This window comes from Panicum virgatum, chromosome 7N (assembly GCF_016808335.1).
Source record: "Panicum virgatum strain AP13 chromosome 7N, P.virgatum_v5, whole genome shotgun sequence".
NCBI lineage: Eukaryota > Viridiplantae > Streptophyta > Magnoliopsida > Poales > Poaceae > Panicum > Panicum virgatum.
The window spans coordinates 46973818-46989765 of record NC_053151.1 but is presented as its reverse complement, the minus strand read 5'-3'; the positions used below and the strand labels follow the sequence as shown (position 1 = coordinate 46989765).

General features: G+C 43.5%; 4 protein-coding genes and 2 non-coding genes across 7 annotated transcripts; 5 read left to right on the top strand and 1 right to left on the bottom strand.

The window, feature by feature from the left end:
* Positions 1-609: 609 nt before the first annotated feature.
* LOC120682950 (heterogeneous nuclear ribonucleoprotein U-like protein 1) lies at positions 610-3991 on the top strand. Its single transcript, XM_039964958.1, has 8 exons — positions 610-810; positions 916-1679; positions 1764-1952; positions 2069-2177; positions 2296-2354; positions 2444-2554; positions 2673-3327; positions 3635-3991. The coding sequence occupies exons 1-7, from the start codon at positions 687-689 to the stop codon at positions 3318-3320; spliced, it is 2004 nt and encodes a 667-aa protein (XP_039820892.1). The 5' UTR covers positions 610-686; the 3' UTR covers positions 3321-3327; positions 3635-3991.
* Positions 3992-4088: 97 nt separating this feature from the next.
* LOC120682949 (double-strand break repair protein MRE11) lies at positions 4089-9836 on the bottom strand. 2 transcript variants are annotated; one of them, XM_039964957.1, is made up of 23 exons: positions 9693-9836; positions 9360-9441; positions 9016-9157; positions 8764-8921; positions 8429-8519; positions 8177-8296; positions 8037-8105; positions 7808-7899; positions 7608-7710; positions 7414-7521; positions 7269-7331; positions 7133-7204; positions 6903-6980; positions 6760-6822; positions 6615-6678; positions 6407-6489; positions 5785-5898; positions 5610-5687; positions 5456-5524; positions 5129-5364; positions 4781-4862; positions 4492-4668; positions 4089-4360 (listed from the first exon to the last, which is right to left on the bottom strand). In XM_039964957.1, the coding sequence occupies exons 2-23, from the start codon at positions 9380-9382 to the stop codon at positions 4325-4327; spliced, it is 2121 nt and encodes a 706-aa protein (XP_039820891.1). In that variant the 5' UTR covers positions 9383-9441; positions 9693-9836; the 3' UTR covers positions 4089-4324. The 2 variants fall into 2 exon arrangements, with proteins under 2 accessions (XP_039820891.1, XP_039820890.1); XM_039964956.1 differs by having other exon boundaries at positions 9360-9420.
* A 95-nt stretch (positions 9837-9931) lies between these two features.
* Positions 9932-12210, top strand: LOC120682954 (sm-like protein LSM7). The gene is made up of 5 exons (XM_039964961.1): positions 9932-10157; positions 10279-10360; positions 11101-11172; positions 11530-11582; positions 11944-12210. Exons 1-5 carry the CDS (start codon positions 10155-10157, stop codon positions 12028-12030), a joined length of 297 nt encoding a protein of 98 aa, XP_039820895.1. The 5' UTR covers positions 9932-10154; the 3' UTR covers positions 12031-12210.
* Positions 12211-13206: 996 nt separating this feature from the next.
* LOC120682952 (N-terminal acetyltransferase A complex catalytic subunit NAA10-like) lies at positions 13207-15841 on the top strand. Its single transcript, XM_039964960.1, has 2 exons — positions 13207-13920; positions 15593-15841. The coding sequence occupies exon 1, from the start codon at positions 13309-13311 to the stop codon at positions 13912-13914; it is 606 nt and encodes a 201-aa protein (XP_039820894.1). The 5' UTR covers positions 13207-13308; the 3' UTR covers positions 13915-13920; positions 15593-15841.
* LOC120684150 lies at positions 14527-14641 on the top strand. Its single transcript, XR_005679130.1, has one exon. It is a non-coding gene; the product is annotated as a small nucleolar RNA Z278 (small nucleolar RNA).
* LOC120684151 lies at positions 14745-14858 on the top strand. Its single transcript, XR_005679131.1, has one exon. It is a non-coding gene; the product is annotated as a small nucleolar RNA Z278 (small nucleolar RNA).
* Positions 15842-15948: the final 107 nt, after the last annotated feature.

The window sequence follows — 15948 nt, the reverse complement described above, 5'->3', positions numbered from 1 at the left end:
CCCCCAAACGTACTATTTACTATATTTTACTACCTCCCTCCAAAAGATACCTCCCCCTATAACTCTTTCTCTCCAACCATTCCCCTCATATCCATTCCTCCTATACACTATACCTCACTCTTTAACTATTTATTTATCATTTTTAAATTCTGAAAAAATAGTACTGTATTTGTACTACTATAATACATATTGTTATCAAGTTACGAAATTCAAATAAATTTTTTATCATAAACAAATGACGTGATTAGAATATAGAGTGATTTGTAATCTCCCCTATATGTGGGGAGAGATTCAACTCCACCCTTACGTAGGGGGAGCTTTAGGGGGTGCCGTTGGAGGGACCTCCCCTAAAGCTCCCCCCACACAGGGGGGAGGGGGGTTTGGGGGGAGGCGTTGGAGAACGCCTAAGAAAAACTTCTGCACCAACCACGGGGAGTAAGGCCGGCCCAACTGTGAGCCCGTATTGCTTCGCAGCCCAACGCAACATTTCGGTCGGCGCCGTACCGCCTCGACGATTCACACATGTACACGACGCTAGCCCGCTAGACCGCTCGCTCCCGACGAGGCAGGAGCAGGACCGACCGCAGGACTGCCTGCACGAGTCGTCGAGGTCGAGTCGAGTCGAGTCGAGCCTCCCTCTCTCTCCCCTCGTAAACCCGACACGCGACCGCCCCGGCCCTAACCCAATGGCGTCGCCGGACGACGAGGCCGCGCAGCCACCGCCGAAGCGTTCCCGGCGCGACCCCGAAGCGGACGAGGCCGCCGCCCAGCCGCCGCGCGTGGAGCTCAACCCGGCGGACTGCGATCTCGGTACGCACACACCTACCTGACACACCCCGTCTTCCTCTGCACTTTCGTTTTCGTTAATCGCGCCTCTAACTGTTGATGGCGCCGCGGCGTCGTTCGTCCATCCAGACTTCGATGTCGGCGGGGGCGGCCTCCAGGGGAGCGCGCTGCACGAGGGCGGGTTCGCCTACTGCTGGTCGGGCGCGCGCGCGACGGTGGGCGCCAGGGGCGGCGGGAGGTACTGCTTCGGGTGCAGAATCGTCGCCGAGCAGCCCGTGGAGATGGACCTCACGGCCCCCGAGGAGCGCCACCTCTGCCGCATTGGCGTCTCCAGGGGCGACGATCCCGTGGGGGCGCTCGGGGAGTCCGACCACAGCTTCGGGTTCGGGGGCACGGGGAAGTTTTCCCACCAGCGGAGGTTCGCCAACTACGGCGTCAGGTTCGGGGTCGGGGACACGGTCGTCTGCGCCGTGGACCTCGATTCGAAGCCCATGGCGTCGATCGGGTTCGCGAGGAACGGCCAGTGGCTTGGTATCGCGAAGCATTTCGATGCCGGTGAGAAGGGGCTTGGCTTGGTTGACGCAGCTGTGAGGCCGATGCAATGGGAATCAGCGCTCTTTCCCCATGTCCTGCTCAAGAATGTTGTCGGGGAGATGCAGTTCAGCAGGGAGGATGGGCTGGAGCCAGTTGATGGTTATGAGCCCTGGGCCTCGGCTTTTGCTGATGGGAATGCAGTATTTGGACCTCTTTTTGAACAGAGTGAATGTGAGGTCATGATGATGGTTGGTCTCCCGGCTTCAGGCAAGTCGACATGGTCAGAGAAGTGGGTCAAGGAGCATCCGGAGAAACGTTTTATCCTTCTTGGGACTAACCTTGCATTGGAGCAAATGAAGGTTGGTTTTCCTTCTCGTGGCAATAGTATGGTGTTTTTATAGTTGTGCTGCCTCTTCAGTTTGTGACAGCCTTGATCATTGCAGGTGCCAGGATTGTTGCGTAAGAATAACTATGGTGAGCGTTTTGATCGGTTGATGGAGTGTGCTACATGGATTTTCAACAAATTGCTGACCAGGGCTGCAAACACCCGTCGCAACTTTATCATTGATCAAACAAATGTTTACAAGAATGCTCGTATTCGCAAGCTGAGGCCTTTTGCCAACTATTGTAAGGTAAGATGCAAAAGAGTAAATGATATCGCATTTTCTGTATGGTGGTTGGATTAGCAAGTCTTAGCACTGGATTGGTTGATAAGATGTGTAATGCCACTTACTCTTGTATGCAACAGACTGCTGTGGTCGTATTCCCACCTCCAAGTGAACTGAAATCCAGGGCGGCAAAGCGATTCGATGAGATGGGAAAGGAAGTGCCAGCTGAAGCAGTTAACGAAATGACAGGTACCTGGACATATGCACATCTTTACTTACTCTCAGTAACATGTTTGCCGTCCAGCTTCAATTTTTTTTAGTGTCTCTACAACCATCACTTACCAGTTACCGTACATTCCCTATTCAGCCAATTTTGTCTTGCCGCTCTCAAGGGATATGCCTGATTCGAAGGAGCCTTTTAACAAGGTATACTCAAATTTTGGTATTATTGTACTGCATCTTCTGACTACTCTCAAATGCTTGCTTCGTTCACTGTGTTTTGAAACATTTTTCAGGTAATTTTTACAGAGCTTTCTAGGGATGAGGCCCAGAGAAATCTACTTGAGATGCAACGAGTGCTGCCAAGAACCAGGACCCCAAGCAATGACAATTCCAGTAACCAAAATGTATGGTGCCTTTATTGTTATTTCGAAATAGTTCCTTGTGCCATCTTGGATATGATCAGTGTCAATATGCAAAGCAATACAGACATACAGTAGTGTTCTGATGTTCTTGTGCTTACAGGCTAGCTCAACGTATGCAGTGACTGCTGCTCCAGTTGATCCTTTTCCTAGGGCAAGGTCATCCATGGCAAATATTTACCCACCAATGGCCAATTCTTATGGAAGTTATAGTGTTACGGTACCTGGAAGTGCTGCTACTTTCAGCACAGGTGTGCATACTGCAGGCATCACAATGCAGCAAAAGGCACCATCTAGTGTTCAGAGGTTTCAGAGTCCAACAGGAAACCAACATGAATTTCATTCAGGCTACCCAAGTGCTCCAGACCAGTATCGGATGCCGTCAAGCTATCCGAGTAACCCAAACCAATATCAGTTACATGGAAGCTACCAAAGTACCCCACTTACTGGTTATGGACAGAGCAAATATGGATCCCATAGGAACTCGAGCCCATACAATCCTAATCCTTATAACCCTGAGATGCACCAATGTATTCAGGCTCCCATGACTAATAGGAACCTCTACCAGGCACCTGGGTCAGCCGAAGCCTATAGGGTCCCTCGCTATGCAGCTGCCAATCTGATTGGGAGGCCACATCAGGTGCCACCACCAACTCTTCCAGCATATAGTTCACAACCTGTTGCTCAGTGGGTGCCAAATCAATATAGTTCTTCCTCATGGAGTTCTGACAGTTGCAGGCCCTATGGATAACAGTCTGGTAAGTGATCACCATGTGGTCTTGTTAGTCCAGTTCATAATCTACCTATAATTATACTTGGTATATTCCTAGGTTCATCACTCATGCTTGAAAACCATTGACGTTTTTAGGTCAACAGTTTTCATTAGCGCATCAGTAGTCATCTTGATAGAGTCATCTGTTTAGCTCACTTGCCATCCAGTTTCCTTGTCACAAGGTTTTGCCTGAATTTAACAATCATTGATACACCCTGATCTGATCTTGATTTTCTTTAATATGCTGTCAAACATCGAAGCAATGTTCTAACGGTTTCTTCAACTAATGGCAGATGTGCACTACCCGCCGTGTGCTGCCCCAGCAACACCTCCCACTCCCTGGCTTCCTCACTGTTCTGCTCCAACTCCAAACCACATGAATCAATGGCGGAGTCAGAATTAGCTTGATGGCAGCTAGCCAGCTACTTGTTTTGCCAAGAGAGCACGAGATGCATAAATCACATGGATGTCTGATTTCATCCTTTTCAGGTTCTAGGGAACCTTTTTTGCTGCCGTTATGTACATAGCTACACACTTAAGATTTAGCAGTTTGTTGGATTATCTTGTTGAGGATTTTCACGTTGGTGGATGGTCGATCCTTTTGCTGTCCTGAAATCTAACAGATGGTTATGTACATAGCCACACATGAATGCTTCTCAAGCATGGTTCTTTGTGCAAAGTTTTGAGTACCATATGCAGTCGATCCCTCTTAACATTGATGGATTACGGAATGCATACACGCAGGCAAGAACACCCAACATCCCTGGTCAAAATTCATGTGTGACATGTATAATCCAATGGTTGGGATTTAGCATCTACAAGCATGTATAATTCCGTTACACTCGAGTGTGACGAGGTACAGTTAGTTCACCGGCAAAACAAACCATCGTCCATGTTGATGCAAGCTAGCCGGCTCTTCTAAGAAAACTCAAAAACCTCTAGCCTATATTCTCAACGGCAAGAAGCCAAGAACTTCCTAAAGATCATCTCCTCTTGACAGCTCCATAGTTCCTGGTGGGCTGCAAAACAATTTTGTTTCAATAAATCAACTCATTTCACGTAACATGTTTTCTTTAAAATACACAAAATTTTGCATGACAATGGAGATAGCTACAGTATGCGAACTGAGAATACTGAAGTGTTCACTCACCCGAGGAGGAGCTTTCTTGGGCGGCTCATCTTCTGAATCATCATCATCTTTGCTCATCATACTTTGGATAGAAGCAATATCTGTTTTTCTCCCCCTCTTCGCAGTAGAACCTCGACCTCTTCCTCTGCCTCTAGGAGCTGCTCTTTTACGCCCAACTTGTTGCGCACTCTCCTCTTCCTGTGAGCATTAGATAATAAAAGAAGATGATGAGATCATTTGGCAGGAAAATAAAGCAGTCCAAAATATCTACATGCACCTGCACCAACAAAAATTGAGTAAATAGACATACTGAATTTTCAACCACTTCATTTGCATCTGCTTCTTCCTCTGAGGAGGATGCCACCTCCTCACTGCGGATAACAGCACTTGACCTGCAAATGGATGGTACGTTAGTAAATTTAGCAATGAAGGTAGCCCCCCCCCCCCCCCCCCCAACACACACACAAAAAAAAAGAGCAATCTAACTTGGGTACAGCCTGAAAATCAGGGCACCTGCAAAATTAGGCTTGGGATGGCTATTCTATTTGGTCATGGCTGAATAACTACATTCTCCGTAGTAATACAAAATTCTATTGAATTTCAAAGGTTGAAAGCTAGAAAGAAAGATGATAACTGACTAATGGTTAGAATAACCAACCTCGTCTGACTGAAACTAAGAGTGGTCTGCTTCATTGAGCTTGTGCCTCTTCCCCTGCCCCTTTTGGGAGCCCCACGTTTAGCAACATCAGTACTATCTTTGGAAGGTCTAGTAAATCCAGATGATTTTCTTCCAACATCAGTTGATCTTGCACCAAGAAGCATCTCCCTGGTGTCTTCATCATCACTGAAGGAGTTCAGGCTGCTTTGAGCTGCAACAGATTTGCCTCCAGTATCCTAGATGAGTATCATAAGCATTATAAGCTTTCTAGGAAATAAAATATTACATAAAGAAAAAGAAATTTTAATGCTCAAAGATAATAACAACCAAGTTTTGAGAGCTCGATGTGAACCGTGCGCTTTCCTTGGAGAGAAGGGACCTTTCCTTTACACGGTCCTAGATTTTAGATTGGGACTTGTTAACCCTTCTGAGCCAGAATATTATTGGATAACTATAGTACAACTGCAGAAAGCTTAAATACCTGCATGCACTCACTAATTTTGACTATTATATCTTCTTCCTCGATTTTAGATTGATCTGCTTCAGTACTCAACTTATTCTGCAAAATTGTTATCATGATTTGTAGATTAGATGCATGATTCTTCTCTGGCATCCAGAACTAAAAGCTAACACCTCACAATCCTAGGGAACTATACCCTGGTTTCCTCAAGATTTCGCTGCAAACATGAATAAAATGCCATCTTGTCATCCTTATTCACAAAATCATGCAAAGCAATGTCCAAGTCATCCACCGGAAGAATCTCCATTTTCTGAAAACAAGAAGAAATGTGTGCCATTATAAAGCTTATATTTTAAGTACATATAACGACTGCAGAAAACAAAGAGAAGGTGAAAATTAGCCAATGGATTCACAAAAAAATGGAAACCACATAAAATGAAATACTCTTTACAGCACATCATGAATGAGGTATGTACCCAGTAACCCAGAATATGTCGTACATTGCGGGAGGACCTGAACAGACATGTTTTTCATCAAATAATGACTAGGGGTTTATTCATGCCTACCCGCGCGGCTCCTAGCCCGAGCCAGAGCCATTTTTCTAGGATTAAAATTATATTCCAAATGAAAGAGAATTGATATGCTGCAATAACAGAAAACATTTCTACACCTAATTCGTGTGGGGATTATTAAGAAGATAAAATGTTTGCTTTTAGTTTGCACAACTAGAGGGATCAGTAAGCATTAAATTGATTCCAACATTATTCCATCCTCGAAGACAGAGCCAAAGTATGTGCAGCATCATAATTCATAAGTACCAAGTTGCTCTCCGCAACCAAAGCTTCAATAGTTTGTTGGTTTAGTTCCTCAGGACGAAGTTTCTCAGAATCATCAATATGGTCTACAAGATAGACATAATTAAAAAAAGAAATCATTAAGAAAATAAACGGGTCATTTGTAGCTTTTTTTCTCTCAATATAAAAAAGATATCAGATGCACTGTTTCTCTCAAAATATAAAGAAATACCTCCTGCAGTCTGACGCTTCTTTGCAGATTTTGTAAAAATGAGAATATCTTGAGGGTTTGCCACCTTGCAAAATCATCAAACAAGTTCAGCCAAGTAAGATTGAGACAGGACACTTCAGTAGTACCAAATTAGTGATTTAGGTACCTTTCCTACATATTTCTGACCAAAGCGTTGTGGGTTTATTGTTGAAAACCCGGAGTAATCGACCTGCAAAACAATATGAGCATTGTCATATACTTTTTCTTTCTTGATCACTTTGCACCCAATTATGCATTGTGTTTTATCACCTTAATTCTAATTAATGGAAGTTTGGACTCTGATCTGCTGGCCGTTGGTTGGCTATTCTTCTCAATCAAATTTTTCACCTGAAGCAATTCAATAATACGAAAACCCAGGAAAATCCACTTACATTTGACAACACATATGGGCAGATTAGAGAAAATAACAAGCAGACTACTCTTTAATGTGTATTAAGAAACTTGAGAAGATCTAAATCAGAACGGATACAAGCACTCACAATTTTATCCAAGTGTTCAAGCACAGAGGCCTGATCGTTGGGGTCAACATCTGCTTCATCTTTTAGCACAACCTACAAATTTTAACTGTAAGATTCACTACTAATATAAGAAGCATGAAATACGAGAAAGACATACCTCGGCATATTCAAAAGGTCTGACAGATCTCAGAGGTATTTTGGTTGGCCTATACTGATTTCCCTATTTACGAAACATATAAGGAATGAAAAACTACAAACAACACATTCAACATGAATAAAAGAGTTCTGTTTCGAAAGAAGACCTTGATTTCTAACAAAAGAACATGCTTTGGTTTTGCTTCACCATCTATCAGGGAGGTCGCAACTGATGAGCCTGGTTGAGTGATGTGGAAACCCATCCCAGGGACCTCCTATACATAGTATATTAGAAGACAAACACACAGTTAGTTTCCCTTCAATCATGAAATGTAAAAAACCAAAATCCCGAAGCTGTTACCTGAGGATCAACAAGGCATTCATGCTCATGGCCCCATACAACAAAGTCCAGAAAACGTGGTAAGAAATGCTCGTTGATGGCACTTTTAGGGTTTGTCTTTATCCTATGTGAGTTTCAGTGAAAATTTGATTTTCAGGAAGCAGGATGTAGGACCAAATGAACAAAATAAATCCTTCGTTGTATTAACTTGCTATGCACACCTGTTCTGATGAAGAACCAATATATTGAACCAGTCAGATACTGAGTCTCCATCTTGAGTTCCAGGCCGCATCCACTGTACTGAATGAGGTGTCTGAAGTATTCAAAAACAAAACATGATACAAATAATAAGAGAACGGCGGCATGTAAATGCTTGCAATACCAAAAAAGTCTTCTTGTTCAACTGGCAAGAAGTTATTTCAAGGTCATAAGAAAATGATGGAAAGGCACCTGAAACATTCTATTTAGTCGTTCATCCCTAATGTTGCCTAGACCATAAAGTGCAACCGACGTTATGCCCTGAAATAATAGAAAAGCAATGAAGTTAGCATATTAAACATAAGTCATTCCCTGGAGCTGAAGTAGCGCACCTTTTTTATGAGTACAGGATAGACTGCTATTTGGCCAACGCCAGAGCCACCAAGGTCCATCTTTCCAAAATAATTTACAAGATTGCAAGCCGAAAGAATATCGATGGCTGAGAGATTGTCCTACAACAAGAAGCATAACTGTTTCAAAGAAAGCTGGCATCCCATCATACACATAATTTCAGTAAAAATACACACAGTTCAGAGGGTACAAAAAAAATGTCCATATTAGAGGGTAACAAAACAATGTCATACCACTCCAGCTGGGTCATCATGATTTCCATGGATAGTGAAAACAGGCAGGCCAACATTGAAATTTGGGTCTTCATAATTTACTTGTCCAAATCTGAAAATACAGCAGAAAATTTCTTGTAACGAAATGGGATAAGCACATGTGCATATCTACACATCTTTCCAGAAGTCCTCATAAATCATATATCAGACAAATGAATCTCAGGAAAAAGTGATCAACTAAATCTTTCAAAAAAAAGTGATCAACTTCTCCATAAGAGTTTTATGGTGAAGTTGTCTTGAACTTGCATAAATTGACTATCAAAGTATTGATCAAGCAATAACATCCATGTGCTCACCTGTTTGGGAAATTGACTGTCTGGTCACTGACAACCTGGAACTTCACTGGTTGGTCATTTAGGCAGTAGCGCCGCAAGATCTCAATAGTTTTCACCAAAGTTGAGCGTGACGGCTTGTTCTCATGGAATAGATCACCACCAAGAAGTATAAAATCTACCTGGAATTCAGTTTCGTATAAAACATAAACAATCCGTGAGCTCACAAGAGCTGGGAAAACAAGTGGTACTAGCAGAAATATCATTCCTACAAACCTTATTTTGATCTGCCAATGAGCAAATCTCCTCAAATGCTTGAAATGAATCGAACCTGCGTATCTCATCTTTCTCCATGTAGCCTAGATGGCAGTCAGTCGCCACAAGTACCCTGAGCGTGTTGATATCCCCTCCCCCTTCCCTGCAACATCATTGGACACTTTGGAACAACTATGCCAATGGCTTAATTGCTTAAATGGCAACAATTTAGTTCATTCCACAAAACAAGTACTTGGAACAACCCAACAAGCCATGCAGTGCGCAGCAGTAATCCACAGGACCAGACAACAAGTTCCATGATTGGCAGTCTGGCACCTATTCACCTAATGAGCAAGAGAACTCACATCGGGTGTGCTGGTTCAGACATTGGACTCGAATTCAACTAGTCGACCTGATCAATCCCTTCTGCAAAAAAACGCGGTGTCACTGCAAAAACCAACGGTTGCGCAAGTTACATTACAAATGAATTAATAATACAGCAAAAGGGAGCAAGAGTCGGAGGGGTGCAGGCATTTCGTCGAACAGGTGCCGTGAGCAAGAACATTGACCCCCCACCCAACACGAACAAATTCAAAAACCACTCTTCACGCATGCGGCTGCGCGCCGCCACTCAGAAAGCCCCCCGCGAAACACGGAAACGCGAGGTTATCGGACTCGAGAGACGGAGAAGAAATTACCTGTCCGTCCAGCGGCCAGTAGCCGACGCCCTGGCGAGGAGACCGCGGCGCCCGGCACTGGCGGGAAGTCCAAGCCTGTCCCCCTGGTGACGCCCTCCGTCCTCGCTCGGTTCCCTCGAAGTCTTACGGAGACAGAGCCAAGGGCAGATGAAAAGCATGAACTGAGAAATACGCTTTAGAGGAAACGGAAACGGATATAGGACCCTAAAAAGTTATGGGTTGGGCCGCATGCCTATGCAAGTTTACATGGGCCGTGTGAGCTACGACTTTCCCCATCCTCTCCTCTCCTGAGCAGAAGGGCAAAACCCCCACAGCTTTCTCGTCTTTTTCGCGAGTTCCACAGCTGCGGCGGCCGCATCGATTTCTAGGGTAAAAATCCGCTCAAATCCCACGGCGATTTGAGGCTCTCGGGCGAAGGTAGGAGGAGCCGCGCGAAGGATTCCGCCGCGTGCTAGTGTCAAGATGGTAATGAACTAAGCATGCACTTCCCTTTTCGTGCGCGTAGTAGTTCGTTTGTTTTAGATTCGTGTGGCGGCTGGCTCGTGATGCGAGGTTGAGTGGTGCTGTTTGTTTGCTTTCTGATCAGGCGGGGCGCAAGGAGACTGCACTCGACCTGGCGAAGTTCGTCGACAAGGGCGTCCAGGTGAAGCTCACCGGCGGCCGGCAAGGTTGATTTTACTTCCCCCTCCTCCTCTAATTGTCTGAACAATTTCGTGCCCCAAATTTGCGCCTTCTCCATGAGGAGGATGTATCTATTGAACACAGTTAAAGTGGAATCGTATGGATAGTCTCCCTATCCAGCTTGTGATATGTTCCTGCGCTTGGTGTTTGTGTTAACTTGTGCTGCTGTGCAGTCGTTTTAAGCAAGTTATCGGGTGAAGTTCACAAAATCTGTCACATAACCCTGGCATTTGTTTAAACCAATAGTCATATAATAAACTATTTTTGTTGGACTTGTGCTCAGTGAACCACAAAACCTGGGGTTAGTGTTGCATGTTAAAACCTAGGGTTTTGAGACACCTGGGCCAGAAAACTTAGGTTTTGTGAAATTCACTCTAAAACATAATGTGTGCTTGCTCTCCAACTGGGTTTCTGCGCACATGTATTTATAGAACACGAAAAGGATAAAGTAGATAGTCTATATTAATTAGGATTGTTGTCATAATTTTGTGTGCTACAAGTGCACTACAATCTGAAATGTTTACTGCAAATCATTTGCACAATCTCTTGACTTACAACTTCCTTTTATGTTGTAAGCATCTTATATACACAATAGGCTTATCCTCTTGTGCTAGTTGCTGGAGAATGTGTAAGCTCCTTTAGTGATTTCAAACATGGACCCTTGTGTACCTTTTCTGGGCTTTTTTTTTCTATATATGCTTACCTGCCACCATATTCATGTGTCCAGTGACAGGAACTTTAAAAGGATACGACCAGCTACTCAACTTAGTGCTAGATGAAGCAGTGGAGTACGAAAGAGGTACTGTCTGATTCCTTTGGTTTTGTTGTATAACATCTTGTTTCGCTCATTGAAATTTGCTAGAGTTAGGACTTAGGACACAATTTTACAACATTGTTGCCTCGATAATTTTTGGCAGCTAGCATTTGCTATCTAATAGTTTAGTTAAAATTTGGCTGGGGATGAGATTACTGTTCATTAGCACTCAACTAAGTGTTAAAGACTGAATGAAGCATTGGATTCTATATTCTGCAAAGAACTGGGTCATAGTGCCTCATTTCTGCAGCTCATATGCTATTTACCCAGATGGAATACTGTTAAAGTTCTTTTTGTAGCGCTGAATGGAATGATCCATAATCTATTCATTTTCTTTTGTAGAGCAAGATGACCCATTGAAGCTATCTGGGAAAACCAGACAGCTTGGCCTCATTGTAAGTATTCTTTTCTGACAGATTAAATTTAACATGTGCTGTCAGTCATTTTTCTATTATTTGACTGATGTTATCCGGGAGCTGTGGGTCCATGTTGCTGATGTTGAAGTGTTTTGTTGTTAATCTTCTTGCAAGCTTGTACCCATTTAGTTAGCAATGAATGCTTTTAAGAATAAGTGGAAAGTAGGCTCAGGAACTAGTATTTTAGTAGTCATCCTGTTGTTACCTGAATAGAAGTAAGAAACTACGCAATTTTCAGGACACTGCTAAATAAATTACTTTTGGTATATGTGATGTTGCTTTTTCATGGGCTTTAGAACTGCTGATCTGAACATTATACGCTCTGTTCTGTTCCTTGCAGGTGTGCAGGGGCACGGCTGTGATGCTGGTCTCACCAACTGATGGAACCGATGAGATCGCGAACCCTTTCCTCGCCGATGGGGCATAAGCTTGCACTGGTTGATTATTTAGAACCGTGCTCTCAAGCACCCTCAGAACCATCTGTTCCAGTGGAAAAGAACTCCAATCTCATGTATTATTTACCCGTTGCTGATGAAGTTGTATTTTTCATTGTGCAACTTAAAATGTTGACCCTTTTGTTGCTAATGTATTGTTGCTAAGTTCTTAAGTTTTTGCCTCTTTTCTGATACTACCATTGAGTTAATTTTGCCTGTTTTGAATTAGAACTAGGGAAACACAAGATATCACCAACTCACCATGCACACACGCACTACTTGTTCCTAAAGGCTTCAGGGTAGTTTGATGGGTAAGCACAATTTGCCGCGCATTGTTGTGGAAAGCTTTTGTAAGGGTACGAACTGTGTTCATCAATGTTTGACGCCCTCTGTTAATGGGTCATGACTCTAATGCTCTCTTCGCGGTCTTAATTTTTTTAACTTAAAATTATATAAGATTAGAGTTCGGTCCTTTTAGAGCCAGCCCCTAAGTTATCTAGGCTAAAAATTAACAAAACACACATATCAATCCTCAACGGGATCCAATGGTCCACGTTGGTGATTTACGCAAATACAAGATCTAAGTCACCTTAAAAGGAGTAAATCTCAAAAAGTAAAACTCTTTACCACCCCTACTTCTAACAAATATAAAAAAATGTTGGTGGCTTATACAAATACAAGATCTAAGACACCTTAAAAGGAATAAATCTAAAAAATAAAGCTCTTTACACCCCTACCTCTAATAATTGTAAAAAAAAGTTTGACGCCTTCCATGTCTGCATTCCTTCTGTTATGCACCAGCGGCAGAGGAAACGACTCATGTTTGTGATGTCTTCGTTTGTTGCATTTAAATTCAGATCGCCAAGGTTTTTGTGCTGTCATGTATATGTACCACAGTTTCAGGTTCCCATCATTTTTCTCATGTTAGTGATTTCTTCGTTTTTTTGAATTCGAATTCAGATCTTCAAAGTTTTTGTGCTTTCTTCTGAAAAAAACTCTCGTTTTTTTTATTAGTATGTACTATCAGTTTCAGTTTGCCTCCACGGGGAGTAGTTGCTCATAGGCCGGCCCATAAGAAACACTCCGTCGGCCCACATGCCTGTTTCGGCCCGTTTCCTTCTAGGGTTAGGTCAAGGCCTCCCCCGATCCTCCCTTTATTAATACAGGCCAAACGCCCGCCGCCGTCAGAATCACCATCACCACTTCTCGCCGGAGAACCCCAAATCCACCGCATCCGAGATAGTAGAGGGGAGAATTCGGCGGCGGACAAGATGGTGTGCATCCGGCAGGCGACCATCGACGACCTGCTCGCGATGCAGGCGTGCAACCTGATGTGCCTGCCGGAGAATTACCAGATGAAGTACTACCTCTACCACATGCTCTCGTGGCCGCAGCTCCTCTTCGTCGCAGAGGACTACGGCGGCCGCATCGTCGGCTACGTGCTCGCCAAGATGGAGGAGGACCCCTCGGAGCCCTGCCACGGCCACATCACCTCCCTCGCCGTCCTCCGCTCCCACCGCAAGCTGGGGCTCGCCACCAAGCTCATGTCCGCCGCACAGGCCGCCATGGACCAGGTCTTCGGCGCCGAGTACGTCTCCCTCCACGTGCGCCGGTCCAACCGCGCCGCCTTCAACCTCTACACCTCCACCCTCGGGTACCAGATCCACGACATCGAGGCCAAGTACTACGCCGACGGGGAGGACGCGTTCGATATGCGCAAGCCTCTGCGGCAGCCGCAGCCTAAGAAGCACCACCACCACCATCACCACCACCACCACCACGGCCCCGGTGGATGCTGCTCCCACGACGCACCTTCGGCGGCGGCTGGTTCTTCTCCGCAGTCTTCTAATTCGCCGGATAAGAAGGCTAACACTTGACATGGGGTGAGCTTTTCCTTTGTTAGGTTTTGTTTTACTGCCATCTACTAGCACCTGGTTAGTGGTTCCTGCTGTGATTAGGCTGGTAAGTGGAATTTTTAGTTTCGGTGTAGAACGAAGTAATTGTGCCTCTCCTCACCTTTGGTTTCTTGAGATTGTTCACTCTCAAGGAAGCCCAGTCATGGAGGCACAGAGTTACTTGTGAGTTTAACATGGAAGCTTACTGTTCTTATGGTATTGCTTCTAAAATCACTCACTAAATTGGCTCTAGTTGCTTGTTCTCAGATGATGTTTAACTTCTGGTATATTATCGTTAATGTCTGTCAATCACTGTTACGTAATTGTAGTTTGATAGACAACATCACTTTGTCAGTAACCTACTATTGTTTGTTGTAGTGATATGTTCAGTGTATTTGATTTGCTTCAATCCAATGATGAATTGCCCTGTAAATTAGGTCTAGATCACTCCAAGTCTCTTAATTTCAAGGAGAACCTACTTGGGGTCCTACATTGGAATGAGATATTTGAGCTTTTATTGAGCTTTGTGATGGTGTATTTTCCAAAATTTTGAGAATGTAGATCCATGTATTCATAGCATGTTTTCATTGCTAGTCCTATGATGATTTGCCCGATGTGTGAGATGTAGATAGCTCCAAGTTCCTGCTTGTCAGGGAGAACCTACTTGGAGTCCTACATTCAAATGAGATTTCTGGGCATACTCTGAGGTGATTTGTATTTAGTTCTGTGTTCTGTTCAGCTTTTTTCTTTGTTGTGTTGTTTTTGTTTGTTTCTTAATTAGTGGAATGCATTCATTTTAAATACTTGCATGTACCAATGATGAATTGTCCAAAACTCGAGGTGTAGATAACTTCCAAGTCCCTGTTTCAGGGAGAACCTACTTGGGGTCCTACATTCAAATGAGATGCATGGGCATTTCCTGAGGTTTTGAAAACAAGCCAGATTTTTCTATGTTATTTGCATGCATACTGCATGGGAGTTGTTCTTTATGACTGATTTGGAGGGTGCTTAGCGCTCTTTGCCCTTTTTACTGCCCAAGTCATATTACTGAGATGTTCTTCCTTTTACTGGAACTCAGCGAAATAACATGTACTTTGTGAAATTTGGCTGCCAATGATGATTTTGTCTGCAAAATGGATGTCCTGTGGACTCAAGTCCCTGTTTAAGGGAGAACCTACTTGAGGAAGCAGTGAATAACATGAGTACATGACATCAAAATCATGTATCTGAGGCATTGCGGGGAAAAAATGCTTTATTGACAATTTTGCATCTACTCTTTTCCTCTTCGAGCTTACTCTTTTTTGGCATGCCAACTCTCATGTTTCTTCATTTTGGTTAGAGTTTACTTCAAATTTCAAGTACTCTTCTTTCAGTGATGATCCTGTCTGCAAAATGGATGTGCTGTGTATCCAAGTCCCTGCTTCAGGGAGAACCTACTTGGAGAAATAGCATCTCATATGACATGAATTCAGACTTCTGAGATAATGTTGGCTATTGCCTCTTCAGCATTTTTATTACTAACAAATTATTCTCCTGTTAATTGAAGTAATGGTGTGCATTAACGTTCGTTGGACTGCAGTTTAAATATTCAAATTATTTTGTAGATTAATTGAAATAGTTTTCTGTGTAGCTTTGTCTAACTGTCTGAATCAATCTGCAGGAGTGAATCTTTGGGGATGAGTTGCGGAGCCCATTGGATATCACACATCTTGTGCTTGCCATTTGATAAAAGATTGTAGCTTTCCTTTCCTATTAGAACAGAAAGGCCCTGTAATGTGATTATTTGTGTTTGTATGTGTCTGGTTGATGATTTAAATCCATTAACTGATTCCCTGTAAACTTTGAGAATGTCGTGGAAATATACTGACATTTCAAGTCACTTATTTTGGATGACATACCCGATGATTAATAAGTTGATCTTGCAACAGTATAACAAAAAGTGGTGTCTAGTCTCTGTTTTGGTATTTGTTTAAAATCAAGATTTGGTAACCGTGATATAGCTAAATCGTTACAGTT

Bases quoted from the DNA above. Each gene is read 5' to 3' on its own strand.
- LOC120682950 (XM_039964958.1), top strand. From the start codon at position 687: ATGGCGTCGCCGGACGACGAGGCCGCGCAGCCACCGCCGAAGCGTTCC. The intron at 2,178-2,295 runs GTACCTGGACAT...TTCCCTATTCAG, and splicing joins AGCAGTTAACGAAATGACAG to CCAATTTTGTCTTGCCGCTC. The intron at 2,555-2,672 runs GTATGGTGCCTT...TTGTGCTTACAG, and splicing joins ACAATTCCAGTAACCAAAAT to GCTAGCTCAACGTATGCAGT.
- LOC120682949 (XM_039964957.1), bottom strand. From the start codon at position 9,382: ATGTCTGAACCAGCACACCCGAT. The intron at 8,106-8,176 runs GTGCGCTACTTC...CTATTATTTCAG, and splicing joins ATCCTGTACTCATAAAAAAG to GGCATAACGTCGGTTGCACT. The intron at 7,205-7,268 runs GTATGTCTTTCT...TAAAATTTGTAG, and splicing joins GACCTTTTGAATATGCCGAG to GTTGTGCTAAAAGATGAAGC.
- LOC120682954 (XM_039964961.1), top strand. The intron at 10,361-11,100 runs GTTGATTTTACT...TCATGTGTCCAG, and splicing joins GCTCACCGGCGGCCGGCAAG to TGACAGGAACTTTAAAAGGA. The intron at 11,173-11,529 runs GTACTGTCTGAT...TTTCTTTTGTAG, and splicing joins AGCAGTGGAGTACGAAAGAG to AGCAAGATGACCCATTGAAG.
- LOC120682952 (XM_039964960.1), top strand. From the start codon at position 13,309: ATGGTGTGCATCCGGCAGGCGACCATCGACGACCTGCTCGCGATGCAG.